Genomic DNA, 24,922 nt, shown 5'->3' with positions numbered 1-24,922 from the left:
CCTGTCAGTCTCCAGCTTGACGCAGCTGGCTGAAAGCAGTAAGGTCAACACGGTGAGAGGTTCAGGTACCATTAGATGTCAAAAACAGCTGTTGACCCAACTGAGAAGAGTGAAAGAAAAGGACGAGGAAAGTCGAGTTAAAAGGTAAGATACTACTACTAATAATAAACTTTATTTGTATAGATTTTTTTCTGAACAATGTCTCTCAATATTTTACATGGATAAGATGAAGCAAACAATAAATAAATCAAAACCAGAAATAAAGAAATAAAAACGCAAACATATTAAGTATGCATAAAAGCTTTCTTATAAAGGAATGCTTTCTGACATGAGATGGTGTTGCATTCAGGCATGCTTTTAAAGGGAGGGAGAACTTACACAGTTAACATGGGTCTAAATGCTAGAATGACCTGACGGGAATAAGTTGTTATTACACTTTAATTAAAACCTGATAGTAGGCAGTAGCGTCACAACTGAAAAGAGATATATGATATGTGTTCCAATATTTTTAGTCGGATGGGATTGTGTTTGTGCAGCTGCGTAGTTTTAGATGACCTGTGGAAATCACAACCAGACAAACATGATTGTACTGAGCCTTGAAACAAGAACCCTTCATCTTTAAATGCTGGACCAGCTCTCATACCATCCTGTTGGACCAGTGTATTTGTCCCTCTTTTCAGGGCCTTGTAGCTACCAATGAGGACACTGAGGAAATTTAGCAACCTGAGAGATTTAAGTCCTACAATTACAAACAAGTTAGACCTTTTTAAAGGCTAAATATGATACGTTTTACACTCAATACTGTATCTTGAACTAGTTTAGGCACAAATACAAAAAGGACATTGCACTCCCTCATGACCTCAGTATTTTTTAAATCCTGCCCACAGCTCAGCCTCTAACAGCACAAACAGCAGCAGTGGGCAAAATGATTCAGGCGGTTGAGGACATGAGAAACAGGCACAGCCACACAGATAATGCTTCACCCTGGAGGGAAAGCATAAATGGTGCCCAGTGTGTTAAAGAAGAGGATAAGTGGCTCGCAGAGCCAGGAGTACAACACAGCAACTCAGAGGAGGAAGACCAAGGGGAAGAGGAGCAGGAGCTCACCTCCTGTCCCGCTGATGCCATGCAGGTGGGTGGCTCTACTGAAAAGAACCATCTGGCTGCACCCGACGGAGGCTGGGGATGGGTGGTGCTGGTAGCCACCATGTTGGTTCTGTGTCTAACGCTGGCCTTCCCCTCATGCATCGGTATCTTCTACACAGACCTTCAAACAGAGTTCAACACCAGCAACACAGAGACCTCCTGGGTGCCGGCCATCATGGCCGCCGTGCTGCATGCTGGAGGTAGGGACACGGTACATCCCACATTAACTGAACATACATGAAGAGATACCTGTCACCTTTATCTCTCCTCTCCTGTGCACATTAGCAGAGGGTGATATTTCCAGTTGGAATGAATCGTTTTAATTTCTCCAAAGTTTGTAAGAATCAGACAAAAGGTGATGTAGAAATACATATTTAATGTACTTCATCTTGTAAGTTCTTATTGAGGAAGGCAACAATGAGTCAGGCTGCGGTCGCGATTAGTTCAGGGTCAGACTTCAGCCAGGAGCCCATTGTTCTTGTGCAGTAGAGTTTATTTGTCTTCCGTCTGATTACGTCCCTCTATCGGAGTGTAAATATTTCTTCTGGGTAATATGTTGAGAACAAGTTCAGTGTGCAAATGTGTTAAAGAAGACTAGCTAGAGCTTCACTTGTGACCCCTAGAAGCAGCAGTGCTTACACTCAAACGTGTACCTACACCTAATGATTTCATTATTCATACAGCCTATCCAGGAGTGAGGCTACAGAGGCGGAGTTTGACTCTGAAAATGCCAGAGGGGCTGTTTTATCCAAACGGTTTATCCTCTTGGCACCATTTTCATGACAATCTGCCAATCAAATTTTGAGATATTGTGTGTGCAAAGGTGATGTTTCCACTTGGATTTTGGCATAAAGCACGTGTGGAAAAACAGAAGAGTTCATCTTCTATGGAGCATGAATGCACTCTGTAGGAGAATTAGGTTTTCTCACATGTGCATGAGTGAAGAGTTTGGCCTTGCTTGTCTCCGTCCTGTAGATGATATGATTTGTGTATTAATGCTTCTTGTGTGAAGCACCAGAGGCTGGATCCTCGATATATGAGCATACTGAAACACAATCTGCTTGTGATTCCTGCCATTTCCCCAAATTCTTGTATATTATGTTTGATTTATGGTTTTTCATGGATATGGCTGATTGGTGCAGTGTGCACTAAGTATTAAATACAAGTCGTTAACAGCCTGAGATCTGTTATACATCTGTATCAGAGTGGAAAAGGAGTCATGAGGCCTGACGAATGGAGGTGGGACATCAAAGAGCTGAAAAGGCCCACTAAGCTGATTTAGATGTCGACTTTATTTGATAAGTCTGTGCTTAAGTAATGCATTTGGCATTAGTCTGGTTTGGTGAGTCAGGAAATGGAGTTTTCTAATTAATTTTTGCAGCTGATTTTCCACATTTTGGCAAGAGAAGAAAGCAGCCATCAGCTGTGTTTTTGTGCTTTTGAGGGTCCATCAGAGACAAGAGGAAATTAATTTGGCCCTGTTTTTGGTCCGTTTTTTTGTGAGGCCTCACTGTTCAAAAATAATAGAGTTGATTTGTTGTGCTAATAGGGATGTTGTTTTACTGTGTAGTTCTCTGTGAATGAAAAAGATGGCACACTCTTCTCTGCATTGTATTTGAAACCTTTCTCCCCCATTTCTCCCCAGGTCCTTTATGCAGCATGTTAGTGGAGCGTTTCGGTTGTCGGGCAACAGTGATGGTGGGCGGGCTTTTAAGTGGACTGGGCCTGGCAGTTTCCTCCCTGGCCAGAACCATCACTGACATTTACATCACTAGTGCCATCACAGGTGAGGAGGTGCACAAACCCACCCTTCCACTCGTCCACCACCATGAAGGCTCATCAGACTCTCTGTTCTCTCCTCCGCAGGATTGGGATTCTGCCTTTCTTTCCAGCCGTCAATGACTGCCATGGGCCACTACTTTGTGCGACGCCGTGTCTTTGCTAACGCCCTGGCATCCACCGGCACGGCTGTGGGCATGAGCAGTTTACCCCTGATTGCCAATGCCCTGCTCAGTCATTTTGGCTGGCGTGGCAGCTTCCTGATTCTGGGCGGGGTGCAGCTAAACTGCTGTGTATGTGGGGCAGTGATGAGGCCCATTGCATCAGGACCAAAGAAACCCAGACACTCGCAGGTTTCGGATAAGCCAAACAACCTTTCTCTGCAGCAGGACACGAAAGGGATAACAGAACGTATAAAGACCTTTTTAGCATTCCTACACAGACATATGGCCTTTGACCTGTTTGTGAGTAACGCTCGCTACCGTACCTTTGCTGTGGGTGTGACCTGGATGACACTGGGGTGTCTGGTGCCTCTGGTCTACCTGGTGCCTTATGCTACTCACCACAATGTGGGAATAGACCATGCTGCCTTCCTGATGTCCGTCCTGGGCCTGGTGAACACCGCAGTGCGACCTACGGCTGCCCTTGTCTTGGGTCTGCCACGCTTCAGAGGCAAGAGTTTTGTGTACGTGTTTGCTGGAGCTATGCTTTTGAATGGGCTGGGTAACTGCATCTGTGGAGCGTCGGCCTCCTTCACAGCTCTCCTGGTGTACGTGGTGATCTTCGGCCTGTCTACGAGCGTGGGAGGCTCGCTGGTCTACACTGTGCTGATGGGCACGGTGGAGATGAGCCGCTTCCCCTCAGCTCTCGGACTTCTCTGCTTGCTGCAAAGTGGAGCAATGCTAAGCGGGCCGCCCCTAGCAGGTACAGACACACACTCATTCATGTGGCCTATGCCACGATAGTGACACCTCTAGGTACGGCGAAGTCAACCTGTTCACTGCTTTAGTGGACTGAAATATCTCAAGAACAATCAGTTGCACTGCTATGATCCCCAGAGGATCCAAATGATCTCTGACATTTCATCTAGTGCCATAATATGGCCGAATTTTCAATATGTCCAATACATTGAGTTATGCATTGAATGAGCCTGAATGACACAGGGGCGAAGGGATGAGGGGTCCATATAGGCCAAAGAACTATAAAAGATGACTACAAAAGTAACACCCTGGTAGCTGAGTGATTACAGAGCTTGTAACGGTGACATCTTAGTTTATCATATAATAATTAGCACTAAACACAAGTACAGCGGAGAGGATGTGCTGAGGAGAATTGCTTTTGCATGTTCGTGGTCATAAACCAAAGCATGGACAGATGGGACAACAGGCAATAAAAATGTTTAAATCAAAGTCGACTAAGGTCAGAATAGTTCTTTTCCATTGCATTGAAACAGCCAGAAAAATAACAGAACATTTCAAATAAGGCAGTTTTTATTGCAGAGCTACTGCACACAGGGGGTGTTTGTTTTGAGTCCTTAAGTGCAGTGGTTGCCAAGCCTTTTAATTTGTTATATCTGGAAATTTCCATTCGTTCTTTAATAGAACAGGAGCCGCGCGGCTCATCGTGTGCCATCCTCCACAAACTCCACACTGAGGCGAGGATCAGTGGTGGAGGACTGCTTCTTTACTTCAGTGTGTAGCTCAGTGAGTCAGCTCTGCTCTCCCAGAAACCCAGTCCATCCGGCCTGTTCACGTGTTCCTTCGATCGGCTGAAAGTAAAAATGTGAAGCAGTCTACATTATTCACCAAAAAAAAAAACAAGTGCATTTCAACATGTAGAGCTGGGGACCAAAGTACCGACCATTAAGAAATTCCATGTGCCAAAGTTTCCAAATCATCAAATAGTGACAGTGGCACACATTCAGGCAAGGTCCGGTAATTGACCTCTGCTCTGTTTGGGAGAAAACAAGTATTTCACAACTAAATCAAAGTTTAAGCTGACCTCCCAGCAGAAATAATGTTTAATGATGCTATCAGGAGTGATATAATAGTACAGATTATTCATGAGAAGTACCAAAGCTGATGTGAGGAGGTGGAATAAGATTTTCTAACAATTCATCTACAGAATAAAAATGGATTTAAGTCTAACTTTGAGGCATATTAAATAGACACTAATGAGATAATATATGGGGAATTAACAAAGTACTGTTTATTGTTAATTTCAAGAGAAATTCATGATGTGACTATGGTCAGCTTTAGATCCGTCCATCCCTTTACGCTCACTTTGTATTTGTCAGGCATGATGGTGGACCACACAGGCCAGTATTCGTGTGTCTTCTACGCGTGCTGCGTGTGCGTAGTCTCTGGCAGCCTCTTCATCTCGGGGTCCTTCTACTTCCTGGACAGAAAACAAGATGAGGAGAAGAAGAAGAGCCTGCAGAAGGCGCCAGATCTCTATCAGAAGCCTGTTGTGATCCTGGCCACTGACTGCCAGTGTGCCGCCTCAAAGGGAAGAACATCAGAAAACACGGTCTATGTAACAAGTGTGTGATCTAAGAACACAAGTAATGTTCAGGAAGGGTATGGAATTTGTATTCGGCAATTTAAAGATAAAATCTTTCTGAATTTTTAGGTGATACTATTTTTAATGGGAAAGGATTCAGATGAACTCAGTAGTGCTGAACATTTTATGGACATTCTACGCTGTAATTGTATTAATATTGCATAAATTCACCTTTTTACTGTGTGACAGTTTACAAATTTACAAGTTTGGTGGTTTGTATGAGTTGTTTTATTCAAATTGTTATTAGTTATCTCTGGCCCCATACTCGATGTTTTATATTTGGTTTCTGTAATAAAATAAATCTGTAAGTAATAAGTGGTGTTCTCCCTCCTGTTCATTTACAGGAAGAGCATCCTTTGGCCTGTAGGTGGCACTGCAGGCTCTGTCATGCGAAGCGCTGGTCATTGCAACATTTGTAGCGTAGATACTGGAAATCTTCAAACTTTCAGTATTTATCTGTTGACAGGTATTACTGCAAATGAAAGTAACCAAAATAATCAAAATATAGACGTTATAAACGCATATTAACTGTTGTGGGGAGAGGTGGTAAAATATGTGTGTGTGTTGAGCAGGATTACACAGTATTTTTATATAACAACACAGAATTTCTCTTTCTGTATCAAAAAAAAAGAGCAATATTCTGGGGCAAACCTTTTTTTTGTGCCTACATTGCAGATATTATGCAACATTAAGCAATGCTTACATATGTTATGAAATATATTTTAGCTTGTGTTGTTGTTTTTGTGTCCATTTCTTAGCCGTCTCTGTTTTAATGACTTTAATGAGCTGTATTTTTCTATAAAGCGAGTGTGGTGTCGGCTCTTTTCCTCTCACTGGCTCATGCTTGTTAGCAGCTCCTTGCCTCTTGCTTTTTTGAGCTGCAGACATTATACATCCTTTGCTTTCACAGGAATTAGATGATTTACTAATCCCAGGAATCAGTCTATGAATTGCAAAAGGCCCTTTCTCATTAAAGTGAGAAAGAGGACAAAAGGACATTCAGTGAGGGAAACAGGATGAAGGGGGAAGTTTAGGGTGCGATTCATTGTACCAAATGGCGAATGCATCTTTACCTCTCAGCCAATGAGGATGGGTGGAGGTTAAAGATTACATCTGCAGTGATGCCATCCAACCAAAGTGAAGATTAGTGGTCAGGAAGCAGCTGAGGTTTTGTCAAGCCCCAGTGTCTTCAAACCAGTGTTCAGACAGATTGACTGATTTCTTACCAATGTCAGCGCTGATTTCTTCCTCGCTGCTAAGCTCCAAGGCGTTGCTCAAACGCAAGACTTGGAAATTATGTAGCACAAGTTTGCTCCAGTGGTTTCGGTAAGTTTATTTTCTTTATGGGAACCTGGTGTCACTCATTTACTAAGATGTCTGCGTTCCATTAAAGTCTGTAATCATTTCACTGCAAATATAGAAAACACAGGCTTTTAAATGAGCTGAAAAGGACATTTTTGACATATCTGAATTCAAGTCAATCATTAAAAACATTGGCCACCTTGTCTCCAATGGTTAACCTGGACGGGCATCCTAAAGGCAATGATTTCTCTTTGTGTGAACATTCAATTTCAATTTCAATTCTAAGGCTTAGAGATGTTTTCTACAGACCAAAAATATGTATTATGTATTTAATATATAAAAAGAAATATAATAAATTTCTTAAAATGAATAAAGAATAATAAAAAAAATGTTTGTTTTTTTCATATGATGTTTGATTTAAAGGTCACGTTTTGTGGTATTTTTCTCACATAGTAGGTGTAGTCAGCGGTGAAATTCAAGGTAGTTATACTTTGCTTGAGTATTTCCATTTTATGTGACTTTACACCTCAGAAGCAAATATTTTACTTTTTACTACTTTAGTTAGTTAGTTATATTTTCATGCTCTTCCCGTCCAGTGAAAAACACAAATGCGGTGACTTTGAATGCTTTTGACGAAAGGAGCAGCAGGTAGTGCGCGTGCCTCACAGCAAGAAGGTCGCCGGTTCGATCCCCGAGCGGGGCCTTTCTGTGCGAAGTTTGCATGTTCTTCCCGTGCATGCGTGGGTTCTCTCCGGGTACTCTGGCTTCCTCCCACACACCAAAAACATGCTCATTAGGTTTACTGGTGACTCTAAAATTGCCCGTGAGTGTGAATGGTTGTTTGTTTGTTTGTATATGTTGCCCTGCGATGGACCGGCGACCGACCCAGGGTGTACCCCGCCTCTCGCCTGTTGACAGCTGGGATAGGCTCCAGCCCTATCGTATAGAAAATGGATGGATGGATGGAAGGATTGTATGTGGATTATAGGGTCAACACTGAATATAAATTCAGCTGAACACATATTTTTATGAGTAAACATAGTGGAAAGTTTGGGGAGTAATACCTTTCCTATAAAAAAGAAAAAAAAAAACCCAATGAGCTCACATAATCCAAAACCAATTCCTGATATTCTATTGATAAAAAATATTAAGCATAATATTAAAAAGTGTCCTTTTTGGCCCAAATGCATTCAAGCACTAACAATGACTATTATGTCTGTCAGTGATATGAGCTCAGTGTTTTTCCACTGTTTGGTTTGAGGGTCGTATCAGCGCTCTGAAACAATGGCTCCTCAAAGCTAGTTTTTGTGCAACCCATGCTTTGATTTTTCTTGGCCATTAAGACTTCGACTGAGCCTGATTTTGTTGGCATGTTGTGTGTTTATCCAAGGTTCATAGTTTAAACAGCCTCTTGTATTTTGTGATATGTACTTTGAGCATTTTCCTCAAAATGTGCAGTAATTAGCGTTATCATGCTGAAATTATTCCGTATTTAACCCCTGTGCTGTTCCAGGTCACTCAATGTCGACAGTCCTCCTCGCATCCCCACTCTGACCAGCAGCTATGTCCACGGCACCTCCTCCGTCTCTTTGCTCCCCCTGACAGTAGGCCAGTGCCTGGACTCCACAGTCCAGCGCTGGCCCGACCGTGAAGCTGTGGTCTTCCTGGAGGACGGCGTCCGGAAAACCTTTGCGCAGTTTCAGCAGGATGTGAGTCTCAAATCTTTTTGCCTTCAGGAACCTTCATGCATCAATCAAGTCCAAAACAGCTTGTCTCTTATTTCAACAACAAATAGACAGTTTCAGGAAGCTCATTGGTGAGATCAGGTTGTCAAATCACTGCTAAATCTAACTTGTTTGTACCTTTTCTTTCACTAAACTATTAGTCTGGTTTGTCATTGACATTAATTGCTTATCCTCTTTTGGAGAAATCATCACCACGCTTCCCTCAATCAAAATAATTAAATTGTATCTAAAAATCTAGAACGCTATGCTGCAAAATGCCAGAATTTATTCTGCTGGTGGTGAAGAATTATCTAATATTTTTTTTGACATTCACTGGTGCAGGTCAATAAAGTGGCGGCAGGTCTGCTTGCTTTGGGCCTGAAGAGGGACGACCGACTGGGAGTTTGGGGACCCAACACATACGAGTGGATCCTTTTCCAGTTTGCTTCAGCCAAGGCTGGAATTATACTGGTCAGTTTGGCAGCTGTTGATAACAGATTACATCTAGAGAGGAGCCTCATGGTCAGACGGCCAGTCCTGATTTGTGTTAGGGAAGTGTCAGTGAGCAGGACATTGGACCCTTTCAAGAAGCTTTTATAGTGTTACACTCTGTTTACCAGGCTATTTCTATCTACTCATAGCTATTCATTTCCATGTTCAGTATGGTACTATACAGTAAAAGCCATGTAAGAACAGAATATATTTTTTGTGTGGTGAGAGACGGTTTAAATGCGCTTGATTGATGATTGATGAACTGTTCTTATCCCTGCAGGTGTCTCTAAACGCAGCCTATCAGGCCAAGGAAGTGGACTTTACTCTAAAGAAGGTTCAGTTACCAGACATTAGCCTACTCACATAGCCACATAGTTATTGTACCACTAAAGTAAAGTAAAACATTTTGTGTGTCCACAGTAAAAATTATTCTTACTCACAACTCTGTAAGACTACAAATCCAACAGAGGCGATTTGTCACATGCAGGTCCAGTGTAAAGCTGTCGTCTGCCCTGCCCGCTTTAAAACACAACATTTCTGCGAGATGCTGAGGGAGATCTGCCCAGAGATCAACACGACCGCAGCCGGCATGATCAAAAGCTCCAGGTCTGACAGAGCCAATGCCAAATGTCAGATTTAATGCATGGTCGTCCTCTGCAGTCATCATGGGAGTGAGACTGAAAACGCTTCACAGAGGACGCCATCTTTAATAAATGGTTTTGTGGATGAATGTAAAGATCCTGTCTTGCCTCTCAAAGGTTGCCGGACCTGCGTATGGTGATCGTGACAGACAGCAGGCAGCCAGGGATGCTCCACGTAGAGGATGTGATGCAGGCTGGGGAGAGTCGGCACCACAAAGAGCTGATGGATCTCCAGAGCAAGCTGTCCTTCGACGAACCCATCAACATCCAGTTCACATCAGTAACCTCCTACACCGGCACACGTGCCACTTGGACTGACATTATGAAGTCACGCAGATCTAACAATGATTCAGATCATCTTGCTTGTTTTGTTTGTTCCAGGGGACTACGGGGAACCCAAAGGGGGCCACTCTTTCCCACCACAATATTGTAAATAACGCCTACTTTGTGGGTCTCCGATTGGGTTACAGATGGCGAGTAAGTCCATATTTGTCTCGATTCAAAGAAACACAAGCAGTGAGAACGTAAGCAATCATATTATCCATTTTCCCATCAGCCTCAGGTGCGAGTGTGCGTGCCTGTACCCATGCACCACTGCTTTGGCTCTGTGATCGGAGGGATGAACATGGCTTTGCATGGTATCACGCTGATCTTCCCTTCCACCGGCTACAACAGTCGAGCCAACCTACAAGCCATTCAGAGTGAGAAGTATGGCCACCTGCTCATCACCAAAACGACTTCAAAATATACAACGTTGTGCACTTTCACTGATTAGCATTCACGTTGTTTTTCCGCTCGAGGTGCAACTTCGTCTACGGCACTCCCACGATGTTCGCAGACATGCTTAGCCAACAAGATTTACACCAGTATGATTTGTCGTCAGTTGAAGCTGGTGAGAGATTTGAAGAGTTAAAGTCGGTTAATGTGTGATGAATTCGTTGTGATGTTTGACAAGCATCTGAGGGGTCATCGTCCTTGTGCTGCTGTGTCTCAGGTGTAATGGGAGGAGATATGTGCCCTCCTGAGATCCTGAGAAAACTGAAAACAGAGATGAACATAAAAGACATGACAGTGAGTGGTTACATCTCCTATACCCTTTCAAATGACGCCATATAAAAAGAGTATAGCTTTGTCCAGCATGTACATTTTGCCTGAACAGGTCGCGTATGGAACCACCGAGAACAGCCCGGTTACATTCTTGGGATTCCCGCAAGACAACGACGACCTGCAGCTACATACCGTTGGATGTATCTTGGGTCACACTGAGGTAGATTTTGTACAAACCTTTATCTACACATCACCACACCAGCAGTGACTAATGCCTCTGAGTCTGCCTCTTTACTGCAGGCTAAAGTGGTGGACCCCGCCACGGGCGAGATCGTCCCTGTGGGGACCCAAGGAGAGATGATGATCAGAGGCAACTGTGTGATGCTTGGATACTGGGATGATCCTGAGAAAACCAGTGAGGCTATCTCTGAAGCCCGATGGTACAAGACTGGGTATGTGCAGAGCTTGCTGAGTGCTTGTCTAAAGGGGCATGTTTCAGGGACTGACGCTCAGGTGGGATTGTCCTCTTCGCAGTGACATAGCCACTCTGAACAGTCTGGGATACTGCAGCATCGCAGGACGCTCAAAGGACATGATCATCCGAGGAGGGGAGAACATCTACCCCGCTGAGATAGAGCAATTCCTCTGCACCCATCCCAAAGTGCAGGAGGTGCAGGTGAGGCTTAGATCCACTGGGGGGCAGCAAAGATTCACCTTGAAGCCATACTTTTTGTCTCTTTGTAAGAGGACAATTACAGATGCTCCTTTCGGTGAAAACAAAAAATGCATTTCATGAGAACTGTTCTGCTTCTCTGTTTGTTTCCCAGGTGGTCGGACTGAAAGATGAGAGGCTGGGCGAGCAGGTGTGTGCCTGCATCAGGTTGAAGGAGGGCCAGACCTCCAGTGCAGAGGAGATAAAAGCATTCTGCAAGGGCCAGGTGAGAGGAGGTGATCAATAAAGCTCAACATGCCCAAATCAGAGCGCAGCTGTACAGACTGTGGACTCATATTTGTTTTTCTTTCTCTAGATATCTCACTTCAAGATCCCACACAATGTGTTCTTTGTAGACAGCTACCCTCTGACAGCCTCCAGAAAGGTAAAATACTGCTCTAACACCATCACACCTGAGCTATAAAAATGATTTATGGCTGATAAATATAATGAGACTGAGACGTTCGCTGCCTTCTGTTTTTCTAGGTCAAGAAGAACGTTTTAAAGGAGAGAATGGAGAAGTACCTCTTTACTGAGAGCTGAGCTGGGACGATGCAACCGATCAGCCGCTGGACTTTTAATTACTTTGAATTTACTCTGTTGTTTAATGTTGAATATACAATATACGTCATATAAAAGCACAAGGAGTTTAAATCATCTTCAAGCCTTAAGTTTCCTGACTGACCTTGGAAAACGATCAAATTGTGTCATCTTCACTTACAGAATTTGACCCAAACTGCACAACATATTTGGAATTTCAATCTTTATTTACTTAAACAATTTTGACAAACAATCTGTTATCATAATACAACGGCTTTAACCAGTCATTGTCCGAACATGCCATACATAATCTGAAATAAATAGGACCTTAATGCCAAATGTCAGTATGTACAAATGTGGTAGGTAGAAATTACCATCCTTACAAGCTATATACACGGACTGTAGGACACACTTTAGTAACGGACTCATAAGAAAGCTCAAAATGACATCTCATATTATCAAATAACAATGAATACCAAAGGCATCAACTTAGCATGGTGATAAAAAGGTCTGTGGAAGGGAGAAATGTGAGGGCAAAATGGATTCAGACAAAATTCAGGGACGTAAAATGAATGCGTTGCCAACCTGCTAAAAATCCAAGAATCCAGTCAAATTAACACGAAGTTCACACAATAACAGATAACATCAGCAAATGTGCTGCATGACACAAAGGCCACAACGGACCATGAATTCATGTACACCAGCAAACAAGGAAAAAGGTTCCTAGAGTTTTGTTTTGCTTCAAGCATCCTTGCATGTGATTTCCATAAAGCCAAATTCTACTCCTATGACGAATCCACCATCAGAATGAGGTAAATGAGCCTGTCACAGGGTTAAAAAAAAGAAGAAAAAAAGGCAAAACCGTTCCCTCGAAATGTCAGTGGATGTCCACGGATGAAAAATAAACTCAACTGCAGCAAAACCTGTGAGGAGCAGTTTCAGTTTAAGTGCAGGTTTGACTCAGCGGACAGAGCCAGCTGGTCTTTCCACGCTGTAACATGGAGACTGCTTCCAAACGAATTACAGCAAGTAGACAATAACAACGACTGCACTTTGGCTACATGGCTTTGAACGATCAACATTCACTTCAGTCGTGACCGCGGGGTCCTACTCCACCTCTCCAACCCCACATTACATATGCACACATGCAAGAAAAATTGCAAATAAGATTAACATTGCATTTTAAAGCATACTGTGAGATAAATAAGCTCGTATGAACACATCCCTTTTTAAATATAATACATTCTAAACTGAAAATAGTTTAACTGTGCAATTTAAGTGAAAATACAGGAGGAAAAGAAACAAGCTGTGGTCCGTTTAGAGACCTTTTGTCAGGGGGAGTAGCTCTTCAGCTGAACAGTGGAACTGAGAATATAACAGCGCCACTTCAGAGTTGACATCTAGAGAGCAACGCATTTGCAGTGACATTCATACAAGCACAGCACTGTACAGCTTTAGGCACATGCAAGTATGTGGCAGGACCGTATGCACATGTGGCTGTGCACCTACTCACAGACGCATTTGGAGCTGCAAACATCCTCCTCCACAGATCACGTTCAAAAATGCACAATCCCAAACAGGCAAAACACGCATCACACTTCCTTTCAAACACACTCTCCTTCTCGCTCTCACACGCACGCACACACACATAGCACACAATGTAACGGTCTTTCAAGTGTCCTCACTGTTTTTGTGTTGGGTGGGTAGCAGTAGAGCTTTACGCGGCATGGGGACGCCTCACACGCTCAGCGGCAGCATGCCTGGTGGAGACACGGCTCTGGATGCTGCCATGGAGGTGATGGAGCTGGGGTCCAATCCATTAACAGTCCTGCAGTTTCCACACGGACGTGCATGATATTAGCAAACACAGACCAAACGAAATAACAGAAAGACAAGGAACAGTGCGACAATTTGCTGGAAGACTCACGTTTTGTCAAAGTAAGTCGTATGTAGAGAGTGAGAGAACTTGGTGGCGTTGCTGTTGATGAGAGTGCCGTTGTCTTTGGAGTAATTTTTTCTTGCTGCCTGATCTTTGGCAAAGTTCCTGCAGGCGGCGAGTTTGGACTCTAGAGCCTAGTCACAAAAAAAAAAGAAAATACAATCTGTGTTTAGCTCCATCAGAAACATCTTTCTGTCTGTCCTGAGGCTGAGGACACACTGATCCTCAGCGTTCTGCAACCTCTTCACAATCTGGAAACCCTGTTCGAGTTTACTTGAACACAGAGATCCAACCCTCCATGCAAAAAAGTGTAAGTGTGTGTTAAATTAAAGGGAATAATACCTACCCCAACTTTCCTCAGGAGATCGCCGACAATATTAAGAGCCGAGATTCTAGCAGAGGGAGTGAGGGACGAGTTGCCACAGCCGTTGGTCAATGCTGCATGAGCATACAAGCCGATATTAGCATATATATCAGTGACTTTTCCCGTTTCACGTGTGCAATAAAGAGTGATATTAATTAAACCTGACCTTTTGGACTGATGAAGGGGTGCTCTATGCTCTTTCCTACAGGTGTGGCTGGGAGGGACAAAGAGGCCTGCACTGCAGAATCCATCTTGTCGATGTCTAAGGTGGGTGAGCTGGGGGCTGACATCCTGTCTGTTGTCCGCTCCCGTACTGCCAGCTCCTGTCTCAGGTCTGCAGAAGACGCAGTCAAACTCATGAAATACTCCTCATATTGCCAACAAGAGGGCAGATTGAATTCTTCTGTGCTTTGTCTTTACCTCGGGCTTCATCTTTCAGCCGCTGCACAGATACTAGAAGAGACTCCTTCTCATCCAGCTCACTTTCCAGGAAGGCGTTTCTCTCAATGGCCTGGTTTAAACGGCCCTCAAAGTCCTCAAGAGACACTATTGTTGCCCTGCACGTAGAGGTTGAGAGGCACAAAACATTTTAGTTTAAACAATTATGGTACGTCCAAACATTACACAATCTAAATACAGTTAGAATTCATCACCTCCTGAACTTACTAGCTAAATTACTGACAGCAGTAACTGAGCATTATCTTCTTTCAAGACCAAGAAGCACAAAGTTACCTATCATTAGTTTCTAAGGCTTTCACTGTGTAGTCAGTATTTTCCCAGTGTTTGGACATCTGTTGCTTTACAACTCATGGTGTGAACATTAGCTTCCTTAGCTTGCTACCCACAGCTGAAAATAACCTCCAGGTGACAGCTAGAAACGAGAAGTCTGCTTTCACCTAGGCCCAATATCTAAAAAAATACTGCACGTCCTACTCAAGAATGGCGAGCTAAGGAGACATAGCAACAATAACTTAGGAGGAAGGAGAGCATCTAAATAATCCTGACACGGCATCTTATTTTCTTATCTTCCCCTTCCTCCTGATAACCTACAGTACCAACGAGCACTGTATTTCATGTGTGTACTGAGACTTATATTAACCCAAATGCCCTGCGTCACTCTGACCTTTTGGCTCTCTCCAGGTCATCGTTGGCCTGCTCCAGCTCTCGGACGTATTTGTGAAGCTGCTCCTTGATGCTGCGTGTCTGGCCCAGGTCATCCTCCAGCATAGAGATCTGTTTATAACTCTGGGCATACTGCTGCTCCAGCTTCTCCTGATAGAGTGAATCACAGTTTAGGGGTGAGTGTGTGTGGAGAGAAAAGGACGTCAAACAGAGCTGTTGTGCCACGACAGAAAAAAATTCACTCTCGTATTCTTTCTGTGAGGCATGCAGCGTGAAAGTACCATTTTATATAGCATACAATAGTCATTAACAACAGCACCCCCACTAAAACCTGGTGAATCATGAGACAGTTAATAAAGGAGCTCTTCCACATTATTTCACTTTCAAAGAGCCTCTTTGTTCGCTGGGGAGGCCCCGCGGCTCATTTGCCCTGTGGCACTTTACAGTACAGTTATTGGTGGGGCTGCATGCCTCTATCGTGGCCCCTGAGGCACAAAGACAGGAAAGCGTGATTCCTGATCTCTCTGGTTCATTGACACAATTCGTTTGTAGCATTAGCGGCTGCGAGCGTGCTCACATGCTGGACCATGTGAAAAAAAAAAATCACAATACTTTACTGGATGCACACAGTAATCTGCTCAACTGTGGACGTAATCACCTGCCGGCCATTCATGACTGCAGCGATTAAGAACAAGATTGTCCTTGCAGTCTTCTATTTTCTTCCTCTTCACCCTGACATCCACTTAAGGAGCGCTGGAGGATTACCTAACAACTATTTACCCTGTTAACACCTAACACACAGATCAGACACTGAACCTTGCACTCTGGATGCAGCAGATCACATCTTTAGTAACTGCAAATTAGTTTATTGGTGTCGTAATCCACAGACCATAAAAGCAAGCTGAATCCCAAAATAAGGCCCAGTTACCTTGAGGTTGGCCATTTCGTTCTTCAGTCTCTCGTTCTCACTTTGGAGGTCACGAAGGCGGTGTTCGGCCTGGCCAAGCTGTGCCTCCAGCTCTGCTTCCAGCTCCCGGCTCCCTTCCTGGAACTCCTGCAGTTCTTCCTGGGCTTCATGGCAACTGGATGGTAAACACACAGACACAGTGGGGAGAAACATAAACAATCATTGCCAATTACCAGCCTCCCTGTCCACTGTCCACTATTCAATTCTGCAGAGCTCTGGAACACTGACTGGCTTTTGTCCTGTAAGACGAGCAGAATCAGGCACGTTCTAGTAGCTTCATCTCCAATGGCCAGAAATAAACCTGCATGTAAAATCAGTGAGATATCTGCAGATTTTCAACCTTCAATCCTGCCTCTGCCAAACAGGAAACAGCTCAGCACTGTCGAGTTAAGCGCTCTAAATATACAGCTCCGAAGAGACAGCTGAACCGTGACAGTAAGTGTTCAAGAGCAGCTCAGAAAAACAAGGCTGCTGTTGTGCACCCTCAGCTGTGGGAGAGGTTAAAGGTCAGAGGTGTGGAGAAAGTGAGAGGGGACAGAAACAGGACGAGGACATGGGCTAAGAAACAGGATGTGTGTGCACGCTGGTCAGGGCTGACCCCATGCAGAGTATCTGAAAACACACATAATAACTCATAATGCAGTTTAAGTAAACATTTCCATGTGGAATAGGACAAAAAATGGATGTAATCTAACTGGGACCCATTCATAACCTAAATGAAGTTTTTTTTTTGCCAGTCAAGGGTGTACACACACACGATGACACCGTGGCTAACACTGTTCTGAGATCAGCTGACTCGTGCTGGGATAACAGCCTCACAGTGGCTCTGCAGAGCGCCGGATTCCATGAATCAGTTGTTGTGCCGGGGTCGTTCCACACATACCAACACTACAGCGGCTGCTTCATCAGCACACTGGGCCCTAAAACTTCCTCATTTAACTGCCAGGCTTCTGCCCTCTCACACGTTTCATGGTTTAAAATTCACAATAAATGTTTGACAGTGTTATATTGTGATAATTAGAAACTGTTTGATGTCCAAGTGGTCAAAACAAAACGGAAAAAGTTTCAAAATATCACTTCAGGGGAGATAACCTTTCAATAGGTAACTAATAAACACTGACGGCTGTGACAGTAAGAGTGATCCTGAGAAGTCGTACGCACAAAAACATGTGTGAGAAAAGCCACGCTGAACTGTATACTTAGTGTTATTTCTTCCATGGGTTGAAGTTTTTCCCCTTATGTACCCACTGCAGGAATTTCTTAGAAAACCACCAGGAGTTTAACCCCATCTGTGCGGTTTTACACTCCCTCTGAGAGGGCCCAAACTCCACATAAAGCCTGTCCCAACACAGGCTGTGGTCTCTGTTTAAGCAGTCAAAGACGGAGTCATTTCCTCCTGAGCAAGCCACAGCTGTTTGTGGGCACTGATTTCAAAAAGCGTGTCTAGCCATTGGCCTTATATGGCTTAACGCAGGGTTTCTGTGCTGACACTTTAAAAGTTTTTTAAAACATTTGGTTGAAGATAATGAGAAAATTATTTCAGAACCGCCAAGCAAGCAGGATTTCAGTATCCGCCTGTGATGTAAGAGTGAGCTGCTGTTCGAAGCTGTGAGTGTTTATTTCATATGGGGAATTGCTGCCGTCTGATGTTTGGTTAATCATTTTTCCGAGACAGACATGACACATTGTTACATAACCCAGTGTGCAAGAAAGAGCTTAGTCGGCAAACAGTAATAGTCTCCGTGTACAAAAAGCTGAGGACACAGCTGTCCTGTAGTTTTATACATAGAGTATGCTGTGACTGATCAGGGCAAGATGTTAAATATGGCTAAAGAGGTTATTACCTACAGGTCACTGTTAACTCGTCATGTGAGGGGTAAATGCTTACCTTTTCTTATATTTGAGGGCTTGGGACTTCCAGTAATCAACTTCCTCATCCTTTGACGAAAATTTGGGAATCATCTCTTTGTCCATGTCAGGGCACCCTGAGGATTAAAGAGACATATTTATGAACTTTGCAGCCAACCAGCTGACTCCAACATGGCACAGCACTTTCGCTGTTTCCTCGGGCGTGTAGAATCAGGCACAGCGCATTCCCTCTCTTATCTCAGAGCCGAACGACCGGGCACATCCAGATTCACAGTTTCCCCTCATTCCTTAGTGGACAAGATAACAGAACAGGATTCTCTTTATTTGAACGTGACAAAGAAAGAAAGTCAGATCAGCCCGGCTGTGCCACCCTGCTCTGAGGTCATGTCATCCTTAGTTATTCATGAGTCACTGGCTAAAGCGCCCAGTCTTATAGAAGCTGGGTTTTGATCAACTGAGTACCAGCATGGCCAACAAGCCTTTCTATGACTAAGTAGCCTGCAAAAGTGTGCCTCCTCCTCGTTACATTTCTAACCTAACAGCTCAACATATGTGATGCCATCGCAACTAAATCATGACCAGCTATCCACGGCAGTTAGGCGTGGGTAATGTGGGTGGAGTGTTAAAAGTCTTTCCTCTTTACTAGACGGCTGTTCCTCTTTTCTGGTGAGCTAATACACTGTGTCTCACTCTGTGATCTATGTGGACCAAACAAGGCAGGTTTCAGGAACCTATTAAACACATCTGGAAAGAGCTGCTGTGTGTGTGTTCTGTGTGTGTGGTGGGGAATACAGCTGTAGCTCCAGGGACTTTCATAGTGCCAGCAGAGATTATATCAGACAGCCAGTGGAGGTAGCACAGGAAACAACAACCTGAGCTGGACTGAAGGTCAAGCAAGCAATGCTCAACAGTTTTAGCCGGTGGTTATATAAACAAGAAAGCAGTGGTATAAGTTACTGGAGCTATTATCATTACGATTTGACCAGACTAACTTGGCTTGGGTTCAGGCAAAGAGGAGGATGTGTCATTTTCCCTGCCAAGACGAAGGTGGTCTAGACTCATCTGCTCTTCTCTATGAACATTCCTCTGAGATGGCGTCATCAACAATTTCCTCGCTACAGGGCAGTCACGTGTCAGTACACTATTTTGGAAATCACTGAGGAAACTGGAGACCAAAATACTGTAAGGGTGGAGTAAGGGAAATGCTTCCAAGCTGCTACTGACATAACATGTTAGTTGCATCATCTGACCAGGGAGGGCCTTCAAGTCTGTCCAGGGAACAGCCCAAAAATACAATTTTTTAGCATATTTCCAGGTAATTTAGCAATAGCATTTGCTATGATGCTTAATGGTCTGAATGGGATCTGGTTCTTTCTATTGATCCCTGAGGGTCACCAAAGGCATGAGCAACAGGAAACAGTTTCCATTGTGATTCAGATCAGCGGGCCTTATCAGGATAATCACCCCCTCGAAAAAGACATGGCTATTTACCAACCCATTGACCAATGACAGGATACTTAAATCAAACGGGGCTACAGAGATACACCCTTAAGAATATCCCCAATACCAGAGATCAGGTCAAGTGCTGAGAGTCTGCAAGCACAAATGACAGTTCCTGTTTTCTCATTTCAGCATCCTTTGGAGCTTTGTCAGAGCTTTGACCCCCGGACCCTCTATTTGTCTGTTGTAACAATACCGGGACAAGCAGGGCCAAAGGTGGTGATGGGACACCACACTTACTGTGGAGCCATCTGGAAGCTACAAACAGGGGACGGTGGAGAAGAGAGTTTCCTTTCCCGCATTCTTGTCTCTACATCCTCTTTTGTTGGAGATGACGAGGCGCTTACTAAGAGTTCAAGAGCCGGCACTGATGTGGTCATATTTATAGCAGGGCCCATGAGAGGGCTGTTTTACAAATGCTTTTCCAAATGCCTCTTTGTAGCCTCATTGGTTTGCTCTAATGTGATTAATAATCAGACCTGCAGCTCTACAGGGTGTGGTGGCAGCGTCCCCCTGACCTGAGCCCATATGTTGGGCAGTTGTGTTATGAATTAGCTGCATGAAGGCAGGAAAATGGTAGAGGTTTAAAATCATCATGCTGTTTGTCAAAGTGATGACCAAAAACTAACTAAATTAGGCTTTACTATAAAAAATGACATTTGATATCAGTCACAAATAACTGACATTTACAGCCCATATGCGCATTTTTACAAAAATCGTAAAGTGAAGCTAAAAAAAAAGACAAACTGACATTTATGAGAGCTATTTTTTCCGACCTGATGCAGGCTGTCGTTTAGCTAGGTAGCTGATAAACGCTGCTGTCAGTGTGTGGATATCTGATACTGCGTGGTTTGACAGACAGTACCGACGGGAAGGGTAATCGCACACACTAATGTTACGCTTTATACTACAAAGAAAACAGAAAATACAACATACCAAAAGTGAAAATGAATGTTATATGAGGCCAAAGATCGAAGCGCAAACCTCTCGATAACGTTATTTAAACCGAGCTCGAGCTGTCATCACACAGACGCCGCGGTTGAACACGACAGCTCAGCACACAAGCCGGTCAAACACGAAACACAACAAAACGGAATATTTTCACAGTTAAATTCGGTACCTGCTCATGTCAAACCGGTAGTCTTCACTCTTCTGTCACAGCAGGTCGTCTTCCAGCCGGTGTAGCATCCAACACACGCACCTCTCCCCCGCCCTGGCCTCGGATGATACTGAAGCTACAGTGCTGTGTTTCGGAAATTGCCAACGCGTCTCCCGGAACAGACGTAAATCCTGACATGGGCGTACGTGATGACGCTATCACGCTACGTCAGAACTGGGCAGGGCTGCTATAGAAATGGATGTAGTAGAGTCAGCCGCACCTCTTTCTCTTTCCTTTTTTGGACTGTAGATTTGTAGCCACACAGTTTTCACTGAAGTGACCACGAGGTGGCATATGATTTCCAGAGAGACAAGCAACATCAACACCAAATACCATAATATTCGTGAATAGATGACTAATTGTTTCCATAGTTTTAAAAAGTCCATTAATTAGTCAAACGCAATTCTCAATTGTTCTCCACTACTGCCTTTTCTGTCTCACAGCCCAATAACTGCTCATTTTTTCTGCTATTTTATTTTATTTTTTTAAATTATACTACTGGAATTCAAGATCTACTTAAAGCCCTTTTTTTTATATACAGTCTATACAAGCCTGGACACTGACAATAGAATATAACAGAATTTAAGTTTTTCTCACAGTACACACACCTTATATTTATAGGTGTATACATTATTGATTTGATGAATTGATTATTTATGATTTTTCATATTAGAAAAACGAGGCAACTTTTTCCAGCTGTATGTTTAATAAATTTCTATGTATTTCTGGATAAGACTAAAAAATGTCGCGAGCACACATGAAAAGCAAAGAAAATGAGTTCAACAAACTTTACTAAAGTGGTCATATGAATTCCATCAGACTTGATCAAACAATAAAATTTAAGAGAATTTCTGTGAAAACTTGGTTGCAGTATGATAGTCAATTTTTAACATTTTTACATTTTGTTGGGGTGCATTTTATCAAAACTTCCAGTGAATAATTCATTTGCATTAGCAAAATTCATATTTTAACAATTGGTCTGCACCCATCCAGCTGAGCTGTACATGCACACTCAAGAAGCATCTTCCAAAGCCTTTGTTTACCTGAAAGATATAAATTTGTTGGTTACTTTGACATACAGGAGGTGTACCAGTAATAGAAGAGCACTTCTATTACTGGTATCTGTCACAATGTGCATTGTGTTATGGAGTCATCCTAATTCACTATTGACACTTTACTACCACCTACTGGATTTTAAGATGTATGAAATTTATTCCACCAAGTCCAAATTCCCTCTCACGTTATTACCAAAGTGAAAAATATTTGTGTGTCTGCCCTGTGATTCATATCCGCTACGAGTTTTGATGGGTTGTCCCTCGGCCCGTGCTACACCCCTACCAACTTTAATTGGGTTAGTAGTTTTCATGCAATCCTGCAGACAAAAAACAAACCAATGCCAAAATATAAATAAATAACTGAAAACAATGTATAAAAGCACATAAGTGTGTTTTCTGTATAACTCTGGATATGTCTTTGAAAAATAAAATTTCACTCATTTTTCGATGAATGACCCTTTAATTTAAAAAAAAAAGAGGGAAAAAAAGAAAAAGCTTAATTTATTTATCAAATACTCTACTAATTGGTCCACACTCTCACAAATAAAAACAGAATTAATTTAAAGGCAGAATTAATTTATTTGAGAAAGTCAGTGACACTATTTTAAAATTTTTCTTGCACTGCTTTGCAATCTGCAGCTTTGATCAATATCACCAGCTTGGCAGATGTGGTCGTTTTGCTGATATGCAAAGAATGTCAGTGAGTGATAGCGCATGTGAACAGCATGAAATGTGAACCGGCTTGGCCACTTGAAGCTCCACTGAGGGACTCAGTCATGTCACCGCAGCCACAGGTGGCAGGCCCTGTTTTACAAGTTGCAGCTCTCGCCTCCACCCACAGTCAAGCTGAGAGGAAAACAACTTGGAGAGGAGTCTGCTTTAAGCCTAAATAACTTAACAACTCTACCACTGAGGTGGTGAATCCATTCCATGGCATTTCAGAGGGAGGAAAGCCAGGAGGACGCACGAGAGTGTCCAGTGTGCTATGAGTGTCTGTCGGGCACAGAGAGGACTCTGAGCTGCGGACATGTGTTCTGCCACGACTGTCTGGTCAAAACGCTGGTCAGCATCAACAGCGATGGAAACATCAGAGACACGATTGTTTGCCCCATCTGCCGACATCTCACCTTCATCAGGAAACAGAAGGAAGCGCTGGTGTCGCTCGCGGCGGACAAGGACCCGCATGAAGCGCAGACGCTAGAGGTGCCTTTCCCTCTGCCGCCGGGACAACTCCAGAGCGCGTGGCGCGCCTCCAGTTACACTTCACCCAGGGGGGTTGACTGGATCGCTCACTGCTTCAGGGGGGTCGCTGAACGAGTCCGTCGACAGAAGCTGATCAGCCCCAGCCGCAACGCATCTCAAATCTTTATCATAAGCGCTGAAGGGCGACCCATGGCTGAAGAAGATGCGCTCAGCGTTGTGATGACTGTGGTTCAACCCCAGCGCAGGCGAAGGCGCAGGATTTGCACAACGGCGCGATGCCTGGTCGTTTTGCTCTCAGCGTTCACTATACTCGCGCTGGTGGCTGCAACCTTACCCTGGATTTTGTTGGCATAGCTCACTGTTGGGGATGCGTGGAGTCTGAAGTGCCAATGGGGAATGATGGACAAAGATTTCTAGGAAACAACTTGTTAAGTGTGTCAAGCAGTTTGTCTTCACGATCAAAATAATCAACCCACTGACAATGTAGCCCTGCAATTTTCTGTTTTTATTAAGTTGTACTTTAGTTTGCAACATGAGATGCGATGAGGTGCTGCTATTTCCTACCCTGATTTTAGGGAAAAGTCAGAAAGTTTATAGGCATGCCCATTTCCTTTATGTGCATTGCCAAGCAACAGTCAGGAGTAAAGTAAAGGTTAAGAAACCCTTGACAGCAAAGTCTTTGTTCTGAATTCCTGTCTGTGACATGTTCTACCTGTTTTATGAGAAGCAAACGTGCAGGAAAGTTTTCAACCGTTTGTAAATTCAACCAAAAATTATTATCTGAACAACTAGAGAAACATTTGTCAGAAAAAAAGTGCAATAAAAACATTTAACCCTGCTTAATCCCATTGTTGTTAAAGCAGCTGGCTTCATTGTTACGCTGCCCTGTTGTTGGAGACGCTGTTTCCAAGCAATGGGCAAAAGCTCTAAACTACAGAGCTGCAACGTGCATCCCAACTTCAGCACGATTTTAGGCAGGTTACATTTTAGCAGCAAGACCTGAACTTGATTATGTTAGGGAGTGAACTGTGACAATAAAGAGCCTGTTGAAATATGCATCATGCTGACATACCTTCTCTCCTCCTTACATTACAAGAAAGGAGACATTTAAAGTGGTTCTCACACATTTTCCAGTTTTAACTTAAATTTTATACATGCAAATCAAGTTCAAACATGTTTAATATGTAGATGCCTGGAGGGAGCTCTTAGTTGTATCAGACCCCTCATTATCATCCTACACAGCATGTGACTGGCTCACTTTGTAGTGTGTGCAAAGATGGTGTAAACAGAGCCACCTTTAAAAGGTTCAATAAGAAATAATTGATGCGTCCATGGCGGTCTGAAGGAGATAGACCAACAGGTATAGGGATGAGCTGCGCCTGGCTGGTTGCTGTAAGGAGATACACTGCTGGACTGTAGTATTAAATTACCACTGACTTCAAGAATCCAGATTGAGATGGAGCGGAGAGACCCGCACTACGCAACCTGGGGTGGAGTGTCACAACGAATGAAAAACGAGTTCTCAGAATGGGCCTAGTCAGTATCACCACCATCCTGACAAACACTCACACACTCCTTTGACAAGCCTTCATCCGTCCTGCTGGGCCAGTCCCACAGGTTGCACTCACGAGGAAGCTTCTGCTGCTTTTCAGCGAAACCTGCTTTCTCAGAGTGTGGGAGGAGGATGATAATGATTTATTTTGTTTCATGACTCAGACTTCTTTAGATTGAGTTAACCTTAAAGTTGCAAGTGCACAAAAGTAGCTAATTTCAAGGCAAAAAGAAAGAGCCAAAGAAGA

General features: G+C 43.5%; 4 protein-coding genes across 4 annotated transcripts; 3 read left to right on the top strand and 1 right to left on the bottom strand.

The window, feature by feature from the left end:
• Nucleotides 1–6: 6 nt before the first annotated feature.
• Nucleotides 7–5,796, top strand: slc16a5b (solute carrier family 16 member 5b). The gene is made up of 5 exons (XM_070981509.1): nt 7–144; nt 888–1,346; nt 2,792–2,932; nt 3,013–3,849; nt 5,222–5,796. The coding sequence occupies exons 2-5, from the start codon at nt 926–928 to the stop codon at nt 5,473–5,475; spliced, it is 1,653 nt and encodes a 550-aa protein (XP_070837610.1). The 5' UTR covers nt 7–144; nt 888–925; the 3' UTR covers nt 5,476–5,796.
• A 919-nt stretch (nt 5,797–6,715) lies between these two features.
• Nucleotides 6,716–11,948, top strand: LOC139343228 (medium-chain acyl-CoA ligase ACSF2, mitochondrial-like). The gene is made up of 16 exons (XM_070980729.1): nt 6,716–6,813; nt 8,303–8,498; nt 8,856–8,984; nt 9,286–9,339; nt 9,493–9,611; nt 9,764–9,926; nt 10,028–10,123; nt 10,203–10,354; nt 10,447–10,538; nt 10,641–10,717; nt 10,806–10,913; nt 10,994–11,145; nt 11,228–11,369; nt 11,521–11,631; nt 11,722–11,790; nt 11,892–11,948. Exons 1-16 carry the CDS (start codon nt 6,716–6,718, stop codon nt 11,946–11,948), a joined length of 1,815 nt encoding a protein of 604 aa, XP_070836830.1.
• Nucleotides 11,949–12,151: 203 nt separating this feature from the next.
• On the bottom strand, nt 12,152–20,953 carry ndel1b (nudE neurodevelopment protein 1-like 1b). Its single transcript, XM_070981944.1, has 9 exons — nt 20,827–20,953; nt 18,226–18,322; nt 16,299–16,452; nt 15,372–15,520; nt 14,669–14,805; nt 14,415–14,582; nt 14,231–14,322; nt 13,873–14,018; nt 12,152–13,773 (listed from the first exon to the last, which is right to left on the bottom strand). The coding sequence occupies exons 2-9, from the start codon at nt 18,309–18,311 to the stop codon at nt 13,683–13,685; spliced, it is 1,023 nt and encodes a 340-aa protein (XP_070838045.1). The 5' UTR covers nt 18,312–18,322; nt 20,827–20,953; the 3' UTR covers nt 12,152–13,682.
• Nucleotides 20,954–22,850: 1,897 nt separating this feature from the next.
• LOC139344025 (RING finger protein 222) lies at nt 22,851–23,728 on the top strand. The gene has a single exon (XM_070981914.1). It carries the CDS (start codon nt 22,851–22,853, stop codon nt 23,475–23,477), a length of 627 nt encoding a protein of 208 aa, XP_070838015.1. The 3' UTR covers nt 23,478–23,728.
• The last annotated feature ends 1,194 nt before the right edge of the window (nt 23,729–24,922 follow it).

The sequence above is a fragment of the Chaetodon trifascialis genome, chromosome 15 (genome assembly GCF_039877785.1).
Source record: "Chaetodon trifascialis isolate fChaTrf1 chromosome 15, fChaTrf1.hap1, whole genome shotgun sequence".
Taxonomy (NCBI): domain Eukaryota; kingdom Metazoa; phylum Chordata; class Actinopteri; order Chaetodontiformes; family Chaetodontidae; genus Chaetodon; species Chaetodon trifascialis.
This window is presented reverse-complemented; position numbering and strand designations above follow the sequence as displayed.

What these genes read in the sequence shown, in the direction of transcription:
- slc16a5b (XM_070981509.1), top strand. Translation starts at nt 926, where the DNA reads ATGATTCAGGCGGTTGAGGACATGAGAAACAGGCACAGCCACACAGAT. An exon ending in CGCCGTGCTGCATGCTGGAG is followed by an intron (nt 1,347 to 2,791) that starts GTAGGGACACGG and finishes ATTTCTCCCCAG; the next exon opens with GTCCTTTATGCAGCATGTTA. An exon ending in CATCACTAGTGCCATCACAG is followed by an intron (nt 2,933 to 3,012) that starts GTGAGGAGGTGC and finishes TCTCCTCCGCAG; the next exon opens with GATTGGGATTCTGCCTTTCT.
- LOC139343228 (XM_070980729.1), top strand. Translation starts at nt 6,716, where the DNA reads ATGTCAGCGCTGATTTCTTCCTCGCTGCTAAGCTCCAAGGCGTTGCTC. An exon ending in AGTTTGCTCCAGTGGTTTCG is followed by an intron (nt 6,814 to 8,302) that starts GTAAGTTTATTT and finishes GTGCTGTTCCAG; the next exon opens with GTCACTCAATGTCGACAGTC. An exon ending in TTGCGCAGTTTCAGCAGGAT is followed by an intron (nt 8,499 to 8,855) that starts GTGAGTCTCAAA and finishes TCACTGGTGCAG; the next exon opens with GTCAATAAAGTGGCGGCAGG.
- ndel1b (XM_070981944.1), bottom strand. Translation starts at nt 18,311, where the DNA reads ATGGACAAAGAGATGATTCCCAAATTTTCGTCAAAGGATGAGGAAGTT. An exon ending in ACGAAATGGCCAACCTCAAG is followed by an intron (nt 15,521 to 16,298) that starts GTAACTGGGCCT and finishes TCACTCTATCAG; the next exon opens with GAGAAGCTGGAGCAGCAGTA. An exon ending in ACGACTTACTTTGACAAAAC is followed by an intron (nt 13,774 to 13,872) that starts GTGAGTCTTCCA and finishes TGGAAACTGCAG; the next exon opens with GACTGTTAATGGATTGGACC.
- LOC139344025 (XM_070981914.1), top strand. Translation starts at nt 22,851, where the DNA reads ATGGCATTTCAGAGGGAGGAAAGCCAGGAGGACGCACGAGAGTGTCCA.